At 37.5% G+C, this 15345-nt stretch overlaps 2 protein-coding genes across 2 annotated transcripts in view; one reads left to right on the top strand and one right to left on the bottom strand.

Moving 5' to 3' along the window:
* Nucleotides 1-15345, top strand: part of TBC1d7 (TBC1 domain family member 7) — a 202911-nt gene that overhangs the window by 185595 nt on the left and 1971 nt on the right. The gene's annotated exons all lie outside the window — the stretch shown is intronic.
* LOC114241497 (aminopeptidase N) overlaps nt 1-15345 on the bottom strand; it is a 45812-nt gene that overhangs the window by 22808 nt on the left and 7659 nt on the right. Inside the window, exon 2 of the mRNA XM_089738761.1 lies at nt 3751-3917. Coding sequence (XP_089594887.1) covers nt 3751-3912 — 162 coding nt within the window. The 5' untranslated portion in view covers nt 3913-3917. The remainder of the gene's footprint in view (nt 1-3750; nt 3918-15345) is intronic.

Raw genomic sequence — 15345 nt, forward strand, 5'->3', positions numbered from 1 at the left:
CTGAAAATTACACATATTGATAACCAACAATATAAAAACAAAAATTGTCAACACTACAATATTTACCATAATATGAATTTCAACAATCACTATCCTACACTGCACAGTTGCCTTAGACATCATAAATTAATACAAATCAACAAAGCCGATAAATTAGTTAATTATTATTTTTGATTTTAGAAATAAAGCAAACACGACACATAAAAATTTATATTATCATATTTTATTAATAATTATGGACGATAATATTGATAATACTTTTTGATAATTTTTGCTTTTTAATAATTTCGGCTTGGTGGGCGAACTCACGGGGCTCAACCTAAAAGGCATTGCTAACATTTGCCCTAGCAAGAGCAGTGCTTCACAGAATCTACCACCGGATCGGAATTGCGACCTATTGAGAAGATCCGACGAAAAACTCAGTGGCTAATCAATTTATTCATCACTAGAGATCCGCCCTCGCTTCGCTTCGGAAACATTAAAACACACATGAAACCAAAAAAATAAAGTAAAAAAAAAAATTAAAAAAAGGAGCCTATGTTCATCAGGGACAATGTCGGCTTCTAATGGAAAAAGAATTTTTCAAATCGGTCCAGTAGTTTCGGAGCCTATTCGAAACAAACAAACAAACAAATCTTTCCTCTTTATAATATTAGTAATATAATATTAGTATAGATTGAATGTTAAATTGCGAGAATTCTGCGATACTTACACGGTACATTGTAATTTGAACGTTTTAATAGTTTTTTTTGTTTTGTTTTTGTCCTACCTAGTCTGATGGTCTTGAGAGACCATTTCAGGGTAACCTTAAAAGTAGATGAGCTCACGGGGCTCAAACCTGACGTAAAATAGTATTAACAGCTTACGTGTTCATACAAAGAAAAGGAAAACAAAAAAAAATGCACCTTTCTTCGTGAAAGCACCCGCTCTTTACAGGACTACAGTCTCAATCCAGAAATTTTAATAGTCTTAACTCTTACTAACCTCTCCTAAGGGATGGTATTATAAGAACAAAATGAATAATATTCACGCGATACGCGTTTACGTAAGTATGGAGACAACCGACAGTGTTCTTATCGAATTAAACAGTGACAGAAAAAGTTTATTCTGATTTATCTATCTTTTTTCAGCTCTCGACATCAGCATGATACCGCGGCCCACCGGGTCACGTGGTTTTACGAGCACTAGTCAACAAATTCACATTGGAGATTCTAGAATCTTCTCCTCTGCCGGAAATGCACATGAGACAACGACACGCATTCACAGATGCCGAAAACAAAATATCTTAACGAAGATAATCGTATGTTTGTGAATTTGACCAAAATAAAAATCATATACTTAGGTCGTTATAGTTTCGGCTATTAGAACAAACTTCATCCAAACGCTGTGTGAAATGATCTAATATCAGAACTGAAAGGTCAGATGTCGAACTCATGTTTCAAGTCTCTACATTTTTTTTTTTTTTGCTTTGATTATTGGACGAGCTCACAGCCCACCTGGTCTTAAGTGGTTACTAGAGCCCATAGACGTCTACGACGTAAATACGCCACGCACCTTGAGATATAAGTTCTAAGGTCTCAAATTTTTCTGCATACCCGCAATCACTATTGATGTTTGATCAATATATTAGATTTTATTTGATCACCTGTCGAAATAGCAAAGTTAAATAAATACTGTAACGCTTTCTTATAAATAATAAACAAATCGTGACTTTATATTGATGTTAATAGATTCACAGGCAGTATTGTTCTCACCTACATCTTGTCTACTTCTGCCGCAATGCGGTCATGCGACCAGGTTTCAATAGAGGGAGAGGCGCTCTAAATGGCGCCACTGGTGGTAGGTCGTCTTGTAAGTCCGTACGGGTAGGTACCACTACCCTGCCTATTTCTGTCGTGAAGCAATAATGCGTTTTGGTTTAAAGGGTGGGGTAGCCGTTGTAACTATACTTGAGACCTTAGAACTTATATCTCAAGGCGGGTGGCGCATTTACGTTGTGGATGTCTATGGGCTCCAGTAACCACTTAACACCAGGTGGGCTGTGAGCTCGTCCACTCATCTAAGCAATAAATAAAAAGGACATTTTGTGAGTCCGCACGGGTAGGTACCACCTCCCTGCCTATTTCTGCAGTGAAGCAGTAATGCGTTGCGTGCGTGAAAGGCAGGGCAGCCGTTGTACTCTTAAAAGTGAGACCTTACAACTCATATCTCAAGGTGGGAGGCGGCATTTACGTTGTAAATGTCTATGAGCTCTGGTATACCACTTAACACCAGGTGGTCTGTGAGCTCGTCCACACATAAGCAATAAATAAATAAATAAAACTAGCTACAAGACAAAGTTTTTTTTTATCGCTTAGATGAGTGGACGAGCTCACAGCCCACCTGGTGTTAAGTGGTTACTTGAGCCCATAGACATCTACAACGGAAATGCGCCACGCACCTTGAGTTATAAGTTCTAAGGTCTCAGTATAGTTACCACGGCTGCCCCACCTTTCAAACCGACACGTACTACTGCTTCACGGCAGAAATAGGCAGGGAGGTGGTACCTACCCGTGCGGACTCACAAGAGGTCCTGCCACCAGTCCAAAAAATATATATAAAAAAATAATCATCTGTTTTCCTTCTCTTAAAATCAGAATACACAATTACTTCGCGCCACAAATAGTCTACGCAGTTGTGCAACAACAGCACAGTTGCACAGTTATGCATGCACACATGTTATGCGCTAACACCATACTACACATCCAGTTAATAGGTACAGTTTCAGAATAGAAAATACTGGCCGTATTGTGTTTGCATAAAAACTTTAAGAAGTTTTTCGTACAACCAAATACCAAACAATAAATTTAACGCGGTCATTAAGGCTTGCGACTGGAAAATTTAAAAAAAAACTTAAAATCACAGAACCAACAGTCAATGACCTCTCTCGACCGGTGTGTGTACATTATCATGCAAATATTAAGCTTAAATTCAACAATAGATGCTTTAACGGTAAAGTCCGGTGCACGAATTCGTTCGTTTTGTATTCATACACTTATTTAAGAACAAGAATTTTAATTTGGAACATCTATTCTGTGTGTGTTCAATTTAGTGACAAGTTTGAGAAGCGCTAACCGTCTTTGTGAATTGTGGTATCCATTAGTCCTGGACATCACTGACGCATCCAAGTATTCACGTCGTTACGGATCCTCAAGAACCATTGACAGTGCTTTTAGGTACCACAAGCACCGGTCACCGTCCTCGTCGAACCCGTCGCTTGCGACGAAGGGCTCGACGAGTAAATTAACCCATAGACACAGCCCACTGAGTTTCTCGCCGGATCTTCTCAGTGGGTCGCGTTTCCGATTCGGCGGTAGATTCTGCGAAGCACAGCTCTTGCTAGGGTTCGTGTTAGCAACGTCGTCAGGTTTGAGCCCCGTGAGCTCACCTACTAGTTAAGGTTATGCTGAAATAGCCTCTCAAGGCTCTCAGCTAAGCAGGGAAAAAAAAGAGAACATTTGTTGAGTACGTATTTCATTAGAAAAATTGGTACCCGCCTGAGATTCGAACACCGGTGCATCGCTCAACACGAATGCACCGGGCCACCAACCACCACCAGGCCACGACGACTTTTACGACACCCACGAGAAGAAATTGGGTGGTGCTTCTACAGAGATACACCATGTAGCTCAGTGGTGACAGCGAAAATCACATAAGTATATAAACTGAAGAAAATAAATTTGAAAACGTAAGAAATAGCTGTAATCTTACTTTAATGTCGACACGGCCGAAGTAGCTGAAGTTCGTCGCCGGATCCACGTCGTAAATGAGGAGCACGTCATAGAATGTCGGCACCACATCGCCGGGCAGCAGGTATTCGCCCGTGGACAGCAGCGCACAGGACAACAATAAAATAAAATGCAAGCACGCCATTGTACCTGTGAACAAAATGATAAACATATTATTAGTGACTAGCTGACCCGGCAGACTTCGTAGTGCCTCAATCGGTAAATAAAAGACCTAAACTTTTGTGTAAAATAAACTTAAAAGGAATCCGTCCGACGGGGGACACATCAAAGGAAAAACAAAATTGTTATTCTTATTTAATTACGAGCATTTTCACATTTATTTACCTTTTAAACCTTCCCTGGACTTCCACGAATAATTCGAAACCAAAATTAGCCAAATCAGTCCAGCTGTTCTCGAGTTTTAGCGAGACTAACGAATTCATTTATATATATATATAGAAGATAACTGAAGCGCGGGCTGTGACCCACATTCCGTCCGTTACTACCATGGAGCCATGTGGGTAGCGAAATTTCCACTTTATGATGTCTATGAGCCCCCATGATCACTCAACACCAAACGGGCCATGAGGTTGTCTATCCATCGACAGATATACGAAGCTAATACGCATTAAATAACACCGGATTCACCTTTACAAAGTTTTAAGATAAATATGAAAACCGTTGACATTGATATCGAATTCTATGAGTTATCCCATTATCTTGCGACCTTCATAAAAACAGCACAATGGATTTAAACATGCAAACATGAAGACACAAATCGCCCGTATGCCAAAACGTTTTATTGAGGTAAAATCGTTTCGTAATGTTTTTGTCACAAGGATAAATAATATCATGAATATATAAATACGTGCGGGTTATTTAATATATTTCGCAAAAGACATGTGACTAAGGTAATTTAAAGCTCTTTTATTTAAAAATGAAAGATAAAGTTTAGTCAAAATTCATTTTAAAATTGAAAGCTTATAAAAGAAACATTAATTATTACCTATCATTTAACATTTTTACAAATCACTGTTACTGACGTTAATATTTTATCTGAAATAAATGAATTTAATAATAATAATAACATAACTTAATCAACGACGAAGCATGTTGCTGATAACTTTATTTCTGTAATCTGACGAAGCATGTTGCGGATAATAACATGTACTTTTAGGTTAGGAATATTGTGTTTTTTTTTTTTTATTACTTGAATTATGTGATTTATCTATCATTAAATTAATTATACTTAATCAAAGTCTTAGGAGAGTAAAATATTAATGACACATATTATTTTCATAGAAAAAAAAATGATCTTCGTTTTATAAATTTTAAACGCGCGCTTTAGTTTCGCCATCTTGCCTATTTTTGCGATGAAGCAGTAATGGCATTTTGATTTGAGCTGCGGGCCAGCCGTTATACAATTAAAATTCAAACTTCACTTTTCGTCTCAAAAAGAGTCACTCACATCACGATTTGCTATCTATGGACTCCAATAGCAACTTGACATAAGTGGACGGGATGTTCTACGCAATAATTATTATTAGGTGGTTACTTTTTAATACGCTTTTATTAGCTTCATACGTATGTATGTTTGTAACGGAATCTTTGAACATGATTTTGACCCCTTCAAATCGTCGGATTAACTCGAAATACGGTATACTTGTTAAGGACCAATGACAGATCAAAAACAAAATTGAAAAAATTGAAATTCAACTAAAAAATGAAAAATAAATAATAGTTTAAAAAAACTAACAAATACGCTTTTATAGAAAATCCAACTAAAAGCAGAAAATGAATTCCAATAAATTTGAATTAAAAATAGTGTAAGAAAATATGATTTTATTGTAAAACTAGCGACCCGCCCTCGCTTCGCTTCGGAAACATTAAAACACACATGAAACAAACAAAAAAAAAAAAAAGTAGCCTATGTTCATCAGGGACAATGTCGACTTCTAATGGAAAAAGAATTTTTCAAATCGGTCCAGTAGTTTCGGAGCCTATTCGAAACAAACAAACAAACAAATCTTTCCTCTTTATAATATTAGTATAGAAAAGCGTGGGGTGCATGGTATCAGTAGTTATAAATATTTTATGAACAGATATGAGTAGAAGGGTTATTTTCATAATATCCTGAAAAGCACCCCAAGTTTTTTTGTACAATAAAATCTATTTTTTTTATTTTCTATCTTTTAGTTGGATTTTCTATAAAAGCGTATTTTGTTAGTTTTTTTAAACTATTATTTATGAGTTTTATTCGCCTACCTATCGTTAGTTTGTTAGATACCTCGGGTGATTTTGCTAGCTTAATCGAACGTGTAGACATGCTCACGGGGGCTCAGTCTGGAAACTTTGCTAACACTAGCCCTAGCAAGAGCAGTGCTTCGCAGAATCTACCACCGGATCGGAATCGCGACCCACTGAGAAGATCCGGCGATAGATACAACCCACTGACTATGACCGGTGCTTGGAGTGCATAAAATCATCGGGAGGATCCGAAGCGACATATTTTGAGTAACAGCGCGACTGTTTTAGAGTTAATTTACATTGTTAGAGGACTAAGAATAAATCTTATTCCTATCATTATAATATTCAAAATTATAATTTGCGTAATTACTGGTGGTAGGACCTCTTGTGAGTCCGCACGGGTAGGTACCACCGCCCCGCCTATTTCTGCCGTGAAGCAGTAATGCGTTTCGGTTTGAAGGGTGGGGCAGCCGTTGTGACTATACTGAGACCTTAGAACTATATCTCAAGGTGTGTGGCGCATTTACGTTGTAGGTGTCTATGGGCTCCAGTAACCACTTAACACCAGGTGGGCTGTGAGCTCGTCCACACATCTAAGCAATAAAAATAAAATAAAAACGTACTGTCGTTACCACAACTAGGTTACTCGAGGAGTTCATCTGTAGAACAAAACGAATGACTAATATTAATAAACTTATGTATTTATACCACGCGCTTTGCAATTAGTGACCGCGGCGTCATCATAATATATGACGCATTAATTTGTTAAAATTATTTGTTACATCTTTTTTTCTTGCTTAAATGGGCGGATGAGCTCACAGCCCACCAGGTTATCGGAGCCCATAGACATCTACAACGTAAATGCGCCACCCACCTTGATATATATGTTCTGAGGTCTAAATTATAGTTACAACGACTGCCCCGCCCTTCAAACAGAAACGCAGTACTGATTCACGGTAGAAATAGGCAGCGTCGTAGTACCTACCCGTGCGGACTCGCAAGAGGCCTTACCACCAGTATGAGATATAATTGCTAAGGTATCAAGTATGGTTACCTTTTGTTACAACGCTATACTTTTATTAAGCAATCCGTTTAAACGCGATCATCAGTACGCTATTCGCGTGTATTTACTTACTCTATTAAATATATACGGGTGTTTTTGAATTGTTGCCGATAACGGAGACGGCGACTAAAATAACAAACAAATGTTTCTACATCACAGTTCGGTGTGATTCATCACATGTATTGTATGAATTTGGTGGTAGGACCTCTTGTGAGGGTGGTAGGATCTCTTGTGAGTCCGCGCGGATAGGTACCACCGCCCCGCCTATTTCTGCCGTGAAGCAGTAATGCGTTTCGATTTGAAGGGCAGGGCAGCCGTTGTAACTATACTTGAGACCTTAGAACTTATATCTCAAGGTGGGTGGTGCATTTACGTTCTGGATGTCCATGGGCTTCAGTAACCACTTAACACCAGGTAGGCTGTGAACTCGTCCACCCATCTAAGCAAGAAAAAAAAATAATATAATAGTATAAATTAGGGACTTGCAGGTTCAACGTGTAGAAATAACGCAAAAGGCGCTTTTTTGTTTAAAATTAACTGCTCAAAAATTATAAGCATAAAACTGTTTGTATATTGTTTAAATAATTATTGGTGTTTGTAATTAATTTAGTATATTCATTTATACCCGTTTCGGCACAGGGAACGCTATTTTTAGGCCCTGAATTTGTTTATATTGGTTTGGTTTGTTTTTGTTAAATTTCCATATTCATTCCGATTGTTTGGAAGAAATCGCTTTAAGTGATGTAACCAACCATGCTAATCCTTGAAAAAGAAACACATTATTTTATTATGTTTATCTCTTAACCTTATTACTTATAAGTGATGTGTTTTTGTGCGGTTTGGTGGAGAGACGAGCTCACGGCCCGTCGATATTAAGTTGTTATTAGTGCCCATGGACACCACTACATGCTACTGCCACTTCTACGGCCAATTATATTAGGTAATATGTTAACCGTTCAAGTCGAAAGACATGAATCTTAGGAAGCATAAATAGCACCACTAAAATTAAATAGTTACCCAAATTCAATTTTTATCAATGGCGTCACTCGACACTAGAACACGACGACTCCGGACCAAAGATGAAATAAATAAATAAATTGTTAAACTTCCGAGTCGTAAAAAAATGCGATTCGTAGATATTATTATGCACTTTTAGGGTTTAAATCACTAAATAACCTAAAAATGTTGTTTGCGTTTTAACAATTACAAACTTAATTTGAAACCACACAGTTTTGGTAACACGATTACCAACCAATCTAGGAGCCTTCTATCTAAAATTATAAAAACTAATATCTATACTAACAATATCTACTGCATACAAACACGAAGTCCAGTTATTTCTGTTCCCAAGATTCGGAAAACATCTCAAAATGAATAACTTAAAGTTCAATGAACCGACGATTAAAAATATTTTGCAATTTATTCATTTAGACAACTCTGAATGTATACAAACATCTCTCCGCGCTGTCAATTTAACGTTTCCAAACCTGTCTAGATTTATCTTTCCAGGAAAAAAATATGTAAATTGAAAACCGAATACTTTTTGGTTATCGAGTTAAATAAAAAAACGTTTTTTTTTTTAATCCGTTTTCTTACGTGAGATGTTATCTTAATCGTTCAGCCCATAAAATATGCATACTTAAAATGGATTTAAATTAAGTTTTGACCACGCAAATTCAGGATTATATGACACATGAATTATCATAGCTCGAATCAAAAGATCGGTAATACATTTACTAATTAATTATTAGGCTAAATTTTTAAGAGTGCGAAGCTGAAATTTGTTGCATTTGGAAGAACAGGGTATCTGATATTCTGATCCAATTGAGATTTGGATTCATTTGTAAAATCTACTACGTTCTGTTGTAAAGTCTATAATAATAACTGGAAACAACTCACACTCGCTCATCCGGCCTCAATTTAGGATTACGTGTGTTACGATTATGGGCGAGACTAACAAACATACTTGTATACATTTAAATATATACTTAAATGTAGATAACAAAAAAATAAAGAGCAAACCAACCTGTTCATCTCAAGAATGTTTTCCCGATGTGGGAATCGAACCCATGACCCTCGGCACGACAGGCAGGGCTGTTATCTACTGCACCACGAAGGCAGTCGATATAAATACGGATAATGTCATACCACGCTAGTTATTTACCACAGCGCTTTCAGCAGCGCATTACGCGGTCATTTAAAGCCTTCGTCAAACAGAACGCGTACTTAACGTCGCGCTCTTCAAATTGACTAGATGAGTTCAACGCACCTTGACGCAACGCATTCGCCAAATCATAGTGCCTTTCGATAGCAGTGTGAAAATTTAAAATTATTAAGAAATCGAGTGATTCAGATGTGGCATTGTATAAGCATGGGTATTTTCTAACTATTTATATCATTTTTTCGGGCATTATCTAGTATTTTAATACACATTCACTCGGAGGCTAAAATAAAATTTGTAAAAAATTACAACGCCTGACGTCAAAGCACCCTAACGCCGCGACAGAGCGCTGCGTACTTATAGCGCTGGGGCTCTGTTTGACGAAGGCTTTAAGCCCGTATATGTACATACATCGTTATTAAGGAGAAATTCATAATAATTAGTACGCAACGAGTAAAGTACTAATAATTATCTCAAGGTATAATATATAGTATGAACGGTTGTTATTTACTTTGATTGTTTTAGAATTCGATAATTTCGACGAGATAGCACACGAATCCCAAAACAAACATTAATCTACACATATAAAGATTAAGACATTAGAGTGTCTGTTTGTAGTATTGAAATAACCGCTTTTTACTGCATGCATATGAATACGGGACATACACCAAAATAATTTTTTTTACAATTTTTGCCTGTCTGTCTGTTTGTTCCGGCTAATCTCTGGAACGGCTGGACCGATTTTGATGAGACTTTCACTAATAGCTAGCTGATGATATAAGGAGTAACTTAGGCTACTTTTTTAGACTAGCTTCGCCCCGCGGCGTCACCCGCAGTTATTGTCGTACCGCGCGCAACATGGCGAGCTTCGCCTATCAATAATACAATTTAATGTTTCCGAATAGAAGCGAGGGCGGGTCGCTAGTTAGTTATAAATACGCATCTGCACCTCTGAGATGAGTTTTGAAAGCGGCAAGTCAACTATCGGCTAAGGAAACAAATAAATCTATGAGCAACAACATGTAGAATTATTGAGGATAAAATCCTTACGCCTTACTCTCGTCTTGACCTCAATACAGAGTTGGAGCTTTAAGGTCAGACGATTGACTGAACAACGAAAACAACTTTTCGATTATCTATATATTAATACGTGAAGCAAAAACTTTGTATCCCTTTTTACGAAAATTGCACGGACGGAGGAGTATGAAATTTTCCACACTTATACAGAATATAGAGAAGAAGTGCACAATGCTAATAAATAATGCATTTAAAATACATTAAATCAATAAAGAAAACATTACACACACTACATATCATGTATTTGACGCATGACACACGCATGCATGCTGTTTATTGTCAAACTTTTATTCTTGACGTCTGTGGTCAAATTGAGAATAGATTAAATATTGTTTGTCTGTCTTTGTTAATATTTTTTTATAGTGTAGCCTTGGCGCAATTTGTGATTATAGAAGTATAAAATACATTTTTTTTTTTATGATTGATAGATTACTGGTGGCCCGGAGGCCTTTCCAGTTTCACCAGGACATGTGGGCGAGCAAAGGCTCAGCCAGGAGGGGTAGGATTTGCTAACAACTGTCCGAGCGCCTCCGAAGGAGACCTAACAACTCAAGAGCAATTGCTTCGCGAATGAATCTACTACCGGATCGGAATCGCGACCCACTGAGAAGATCCGGCGAGAAACTCAGCGAGCTGATGCATGGGTTAGGTTGCACGGCGAACTCTTTGTCGATTTCGACGAGTACGGTTACAGGGGTTCCTAAGCCTACTCCTAGTGTTAGCCCTGAAGACAGCGCAAAGGTTATTGGATCTGATGGATCCGTAAGGACGTGTCTAGGGCGTCGACGGTGACTGGCTCCTGCATGATCAGGATTCGGGGGAAAATACAATTATAATAGTGTACAAACTTACAAGTCCAATTAATTATTATAGTCGAATTTCGACTACTGCGGGACCTCTAGTATATATAGATAGACAGACGCGCGCAATATACATACATATAAGTCGTCTATTATCAAAGGTGGCAATCTGTGCATTTGGACAAAAAAATGTTATTGATATGTCAATACAGATTGATTTGAATATAATCGTCTCCTTCAGAGAATACGGTTCAAAACCTGCATTAAATAAAGGTTAATACTTAACCTGTTATTTATCTAAGATGTCGTTCAGAAGAGTTTTGTGACTGCCAATGGAATACAAAGTCAATAATTCGTTTTTCTGATTTACCAATAATTGTCCAAAAGTCACATTGCCGGCTTTGATAATAGTCGACTCATATATTCTAATCGTTCACATCAAAAACCCATTAAAATCGAACATGCAGTTTTTTTCGTGTACTCCAAATGAACAAATGACACTTGATCCTGACCCCGAGTGAGTTTTTTTAGATGGGTGAATGAGCTCACAGCCCACCTGGTGTTAAGTGGTTACTGGAGCCCATAGACATCTACAACGTAAATGCGCCACACACCTTGAGATGTAAGCTCTAAGGTCTCAAGTATAGTTACCAAGGTTGCCCCACCCTTCAAACCGAAACGCATTACTGCTGCAGAAACAGGCAGGGCGGTGGTACCTACCCTTGCGGACTCACAAGAGCTCCAAGAGGTAGAGATGCCAATAGACTGCACGCACTATTGTTTTAAATCTGATTGTTTACACATTTCACCCTTAAAAGAACCAATTAACATTACCGCAGTTAATCTTCGCCTGATAAAAGGTATTTCGAACCGATCGATTCCATAAAAACAGAAAAAAATAAAATTAAAAAGGATTATTTATTGCCACCTACTACAAGAGTGCGAATCCCAAAACCCGATACAATGTTTAAAATGAAAAAAAAAAGCCAACAATGCGACCAAAAGGCGGAGGTCGTTGCCCTTGTCCCAAACAAGAATTTCGGACTTACTGTCGCGTGGGAATATATTAGCATAGATCGGATGTCGCGATGAAATTTTTAATTCACAACTTTAATAAATTATTTATGCTATCGAAAAATCTTACTGCTCATCCGATGTTGAGCGGTTTCCAAAGTTCATTGACGGCAGAACAACAACTTTGACACTAATTCCTTACACTAATAAATAATAGTTTAAGAAAACTAACAAAATACGCTTTTATAGAATATCCCACTAAAAATAGAAAATAAATATTAATAAATTTAATTTTTTACAATAAAACCTTTTTTTCTTACACTATTTTTTTAGTTTTTTTAAACTATTATTTAGTTTTCATTTTTTAGTTGAAGTTCAATTTTTAAAATTTTTTTTTTAATTTTGAATTGTCATCGGTCCTTAGTAAGTATACCAACCCCACTTCAAACCATATCATACTTCGATCTAGTACTTAAGACAGGAATTACACTAGACTAGTGCTACAAACTGGCGACACGGATATATGGACATTAGCTGAAAAGCGGCAGTAGGGGTCGCAAAGATAACTAACATTAAGATTCTCTCGCCTTTTATTTTACGGCCTTGTACAGTTTTGTAAGAAATATCAGACTTCAGAAAATTGATCGTATAAGAGAACAGTCCTTGCCACTGGTAACCAGTAGAGCTTGCACGAGTAAATACCGCCACATACTATTACGTAGAGTCAATGGTCAGAGATCTCGTGGACGAATCCCCATGTGCTGGACTGATCAGGTGAAAGACCCTACTGAAACCCCACTTAACGAGTGTGTGCGCCAAGCCTCAGTTCGCAAACTATGGAAAAAATCTGTGAAGGCTTTAATAAGCAAGAATTCCACATGATCACGACTGCTCTGCCAAGAGCAACCGACTATGATGATGATTATTATGTCATGATTTGTACGGAATCCTAGAAACCAGGTTCTTTTTTATTGCCTTTATAGACAGACTAGCGTACTCGGCCGCTTCGCTGGGCATTTAAAATTAATATTATTATTTATTGTCATTATTATTAGGGAGTCCAACACTCATATAAATATTAGCCTATCCATTAAGTACATGTATTTTCTACATGGATACCAAGTTTCAAGTCAATCGGATGCACGGTTCAGTAGTTATAACGGAACATCCGTAAAAACCACTGTAGATTTATATATTAGTATAGAAGTATACATATCACGAACAAATGTTTTTGTGCAATGTAAACAAACATTACGACTTTCGCAAGACGAGCGTCGCCATCTTAATGTGTTCACTTGTTTGCGCAGACTTCAGAAAATTGCTCGTATATGAGTACTGTTCTTGCTACCGGTAGCCAGTAGTGCTCGCACCGGTAAATACCGCCACATATGTCAAGATTTCGACGGAATCCTAGAAACCAGGTTCTTTTTTATTGCCTTTATAGGCGGACTTTTTGTAGTCGTCGTGAGCTAAAGGATAAGAGGTCCGGTGCATTCGTATCTAGCGATGCACCGGTGTTCGAATCCCGCAGGCGGGTACCAATTTTTCTAATTAACTACGTACTTAACAAATGTTCACGATTGACTTCCACGGTGAAGGAATAACATCGTGTAATAAAAATCAAATCCGCAAAATTATAATTTGCATAATTACCGGTGGTAGGAGGTAGAACCTTTTGTGAGTCCGCACGGGTATGTACCACCACCCTGCCTATTTCCGCTGTGAAGCAGTAATGCGTTTCTGTTTAAGGGTGGAGCAGCCGTTGTAAATATACTGAGACCTTAGAACTAATATGTCAAGGTGTGTGGCGCATTTACGTTGTAGATAACTATGGGCTCCAGTAACCACTTAACACCAGGTGGGCTGTGAGCTCGTCCACCCATCTAAGCAATAAAAAAAAGACGAGCATACGGCCCATCTGATGATGAGTGGTTATTGTCGCTTATGGATGTCATCAATTCCAGGGTCAGCGCCAAGCCGCTGCCTACCTCTAAGTATACTTCGCGAGTCTCATTTGAAAAAGGATATGTTATATCGTTCGGGAAACCGCGTAGAGTTATTATCATTATTCCAAAGCCGGCAAAAACAGATCTTTGGAAATGCACTGCATGAACACATTAGTTATAGGAAGTATGCAATAGAAAAACAACGAGATAGCATAATCTCAAGCAATTCCTCCGACTACCAAAATCAAAGTGGACTGTGAATTCCTCCGCACACCTTTACTAATAAAAAGTGAGATAACGGACTACGGAAATAACAAATTATGGTTATACAGTTGTACCAAGCTAGGGGAATCAAGCTTTCTAAATCACCTTAAAGAGTAAGAATTAGACTTCCGTACTATTGGCACGTATTGGTACTTATAACTATCTGTTAATTAAATAAGATAAGACGTGTCGGGTACAGTTGCAGAGAAACGAGGTTTGAACATGAACTGTTTCAAATTCCCTTTTGCGAATTATTTTATCTGTGTCATAATCTATTTTTATTTTGTCCGCTTCAAATATGTCAAATACGTCAATGTCATGAGGCAGTATAGTTGTCAAGAAAAATCAGATGTTAAACGTTACATAGGTACCTACGCAAAAAAGGAAAATAAATAAAATTACTAATGATACAATCTTTATTTATTAACTAACTGGCCCTGCAGACTTCGTAGAGCCTTAATCGATAATAAAAGACCTAAACTTTTGTATAAAATAAACTTAAAGCAAACAAAAGGAATCCGTCCGACGGGGGGGAGGGGCGACATGTCAAAGGAAAAGCAAAATTGTTACTTTCATTTAATTCCGAGCATTTTCATATTTATCTACCTTTTAAACCTTCTCTGGACTTCTACAAATAATTCAAGGCCAAAATTAGCCAAATCGGTCCAGCCGTTCTCGAGTTTTAGCGAGACTAACGAACAGCAATTCATTTTTATATATATAGATAAGTGAAGCAAAAACTTTGTATCCCTTTTTACGAAAATTGCACGGACGGAGGAGTATGAAATTTCCCACACTTATAGAGAATATAGAGAAGGACTGCAGAATGCTATTTATTTTATTATGCATAAAAAATACATTTAATCAATAAAAAAAACATAACACACACTACCATGTATTTGACACACATACGCATATATACTATATTGTTTGTTTATAATCATATTTATTTATAGAGTAGCCTTGGCGAAATCTGTGATTATAGAAGTAGGCTTTGACAGTAGAA

This window comes from Bombyx mandarina, chromosome 26 (genome assembly GCF_030267445.1).
Source record: "Bombyx mandarina strain Sakado chromosome 26, ASM3026744v2".
Taxonomy (NCBI): Eukaryota; Metazoa; Arthropoda; class Insecta; order Lepidoptera; family Bombycidae; genus Bombyx; species Bombyx mandarina.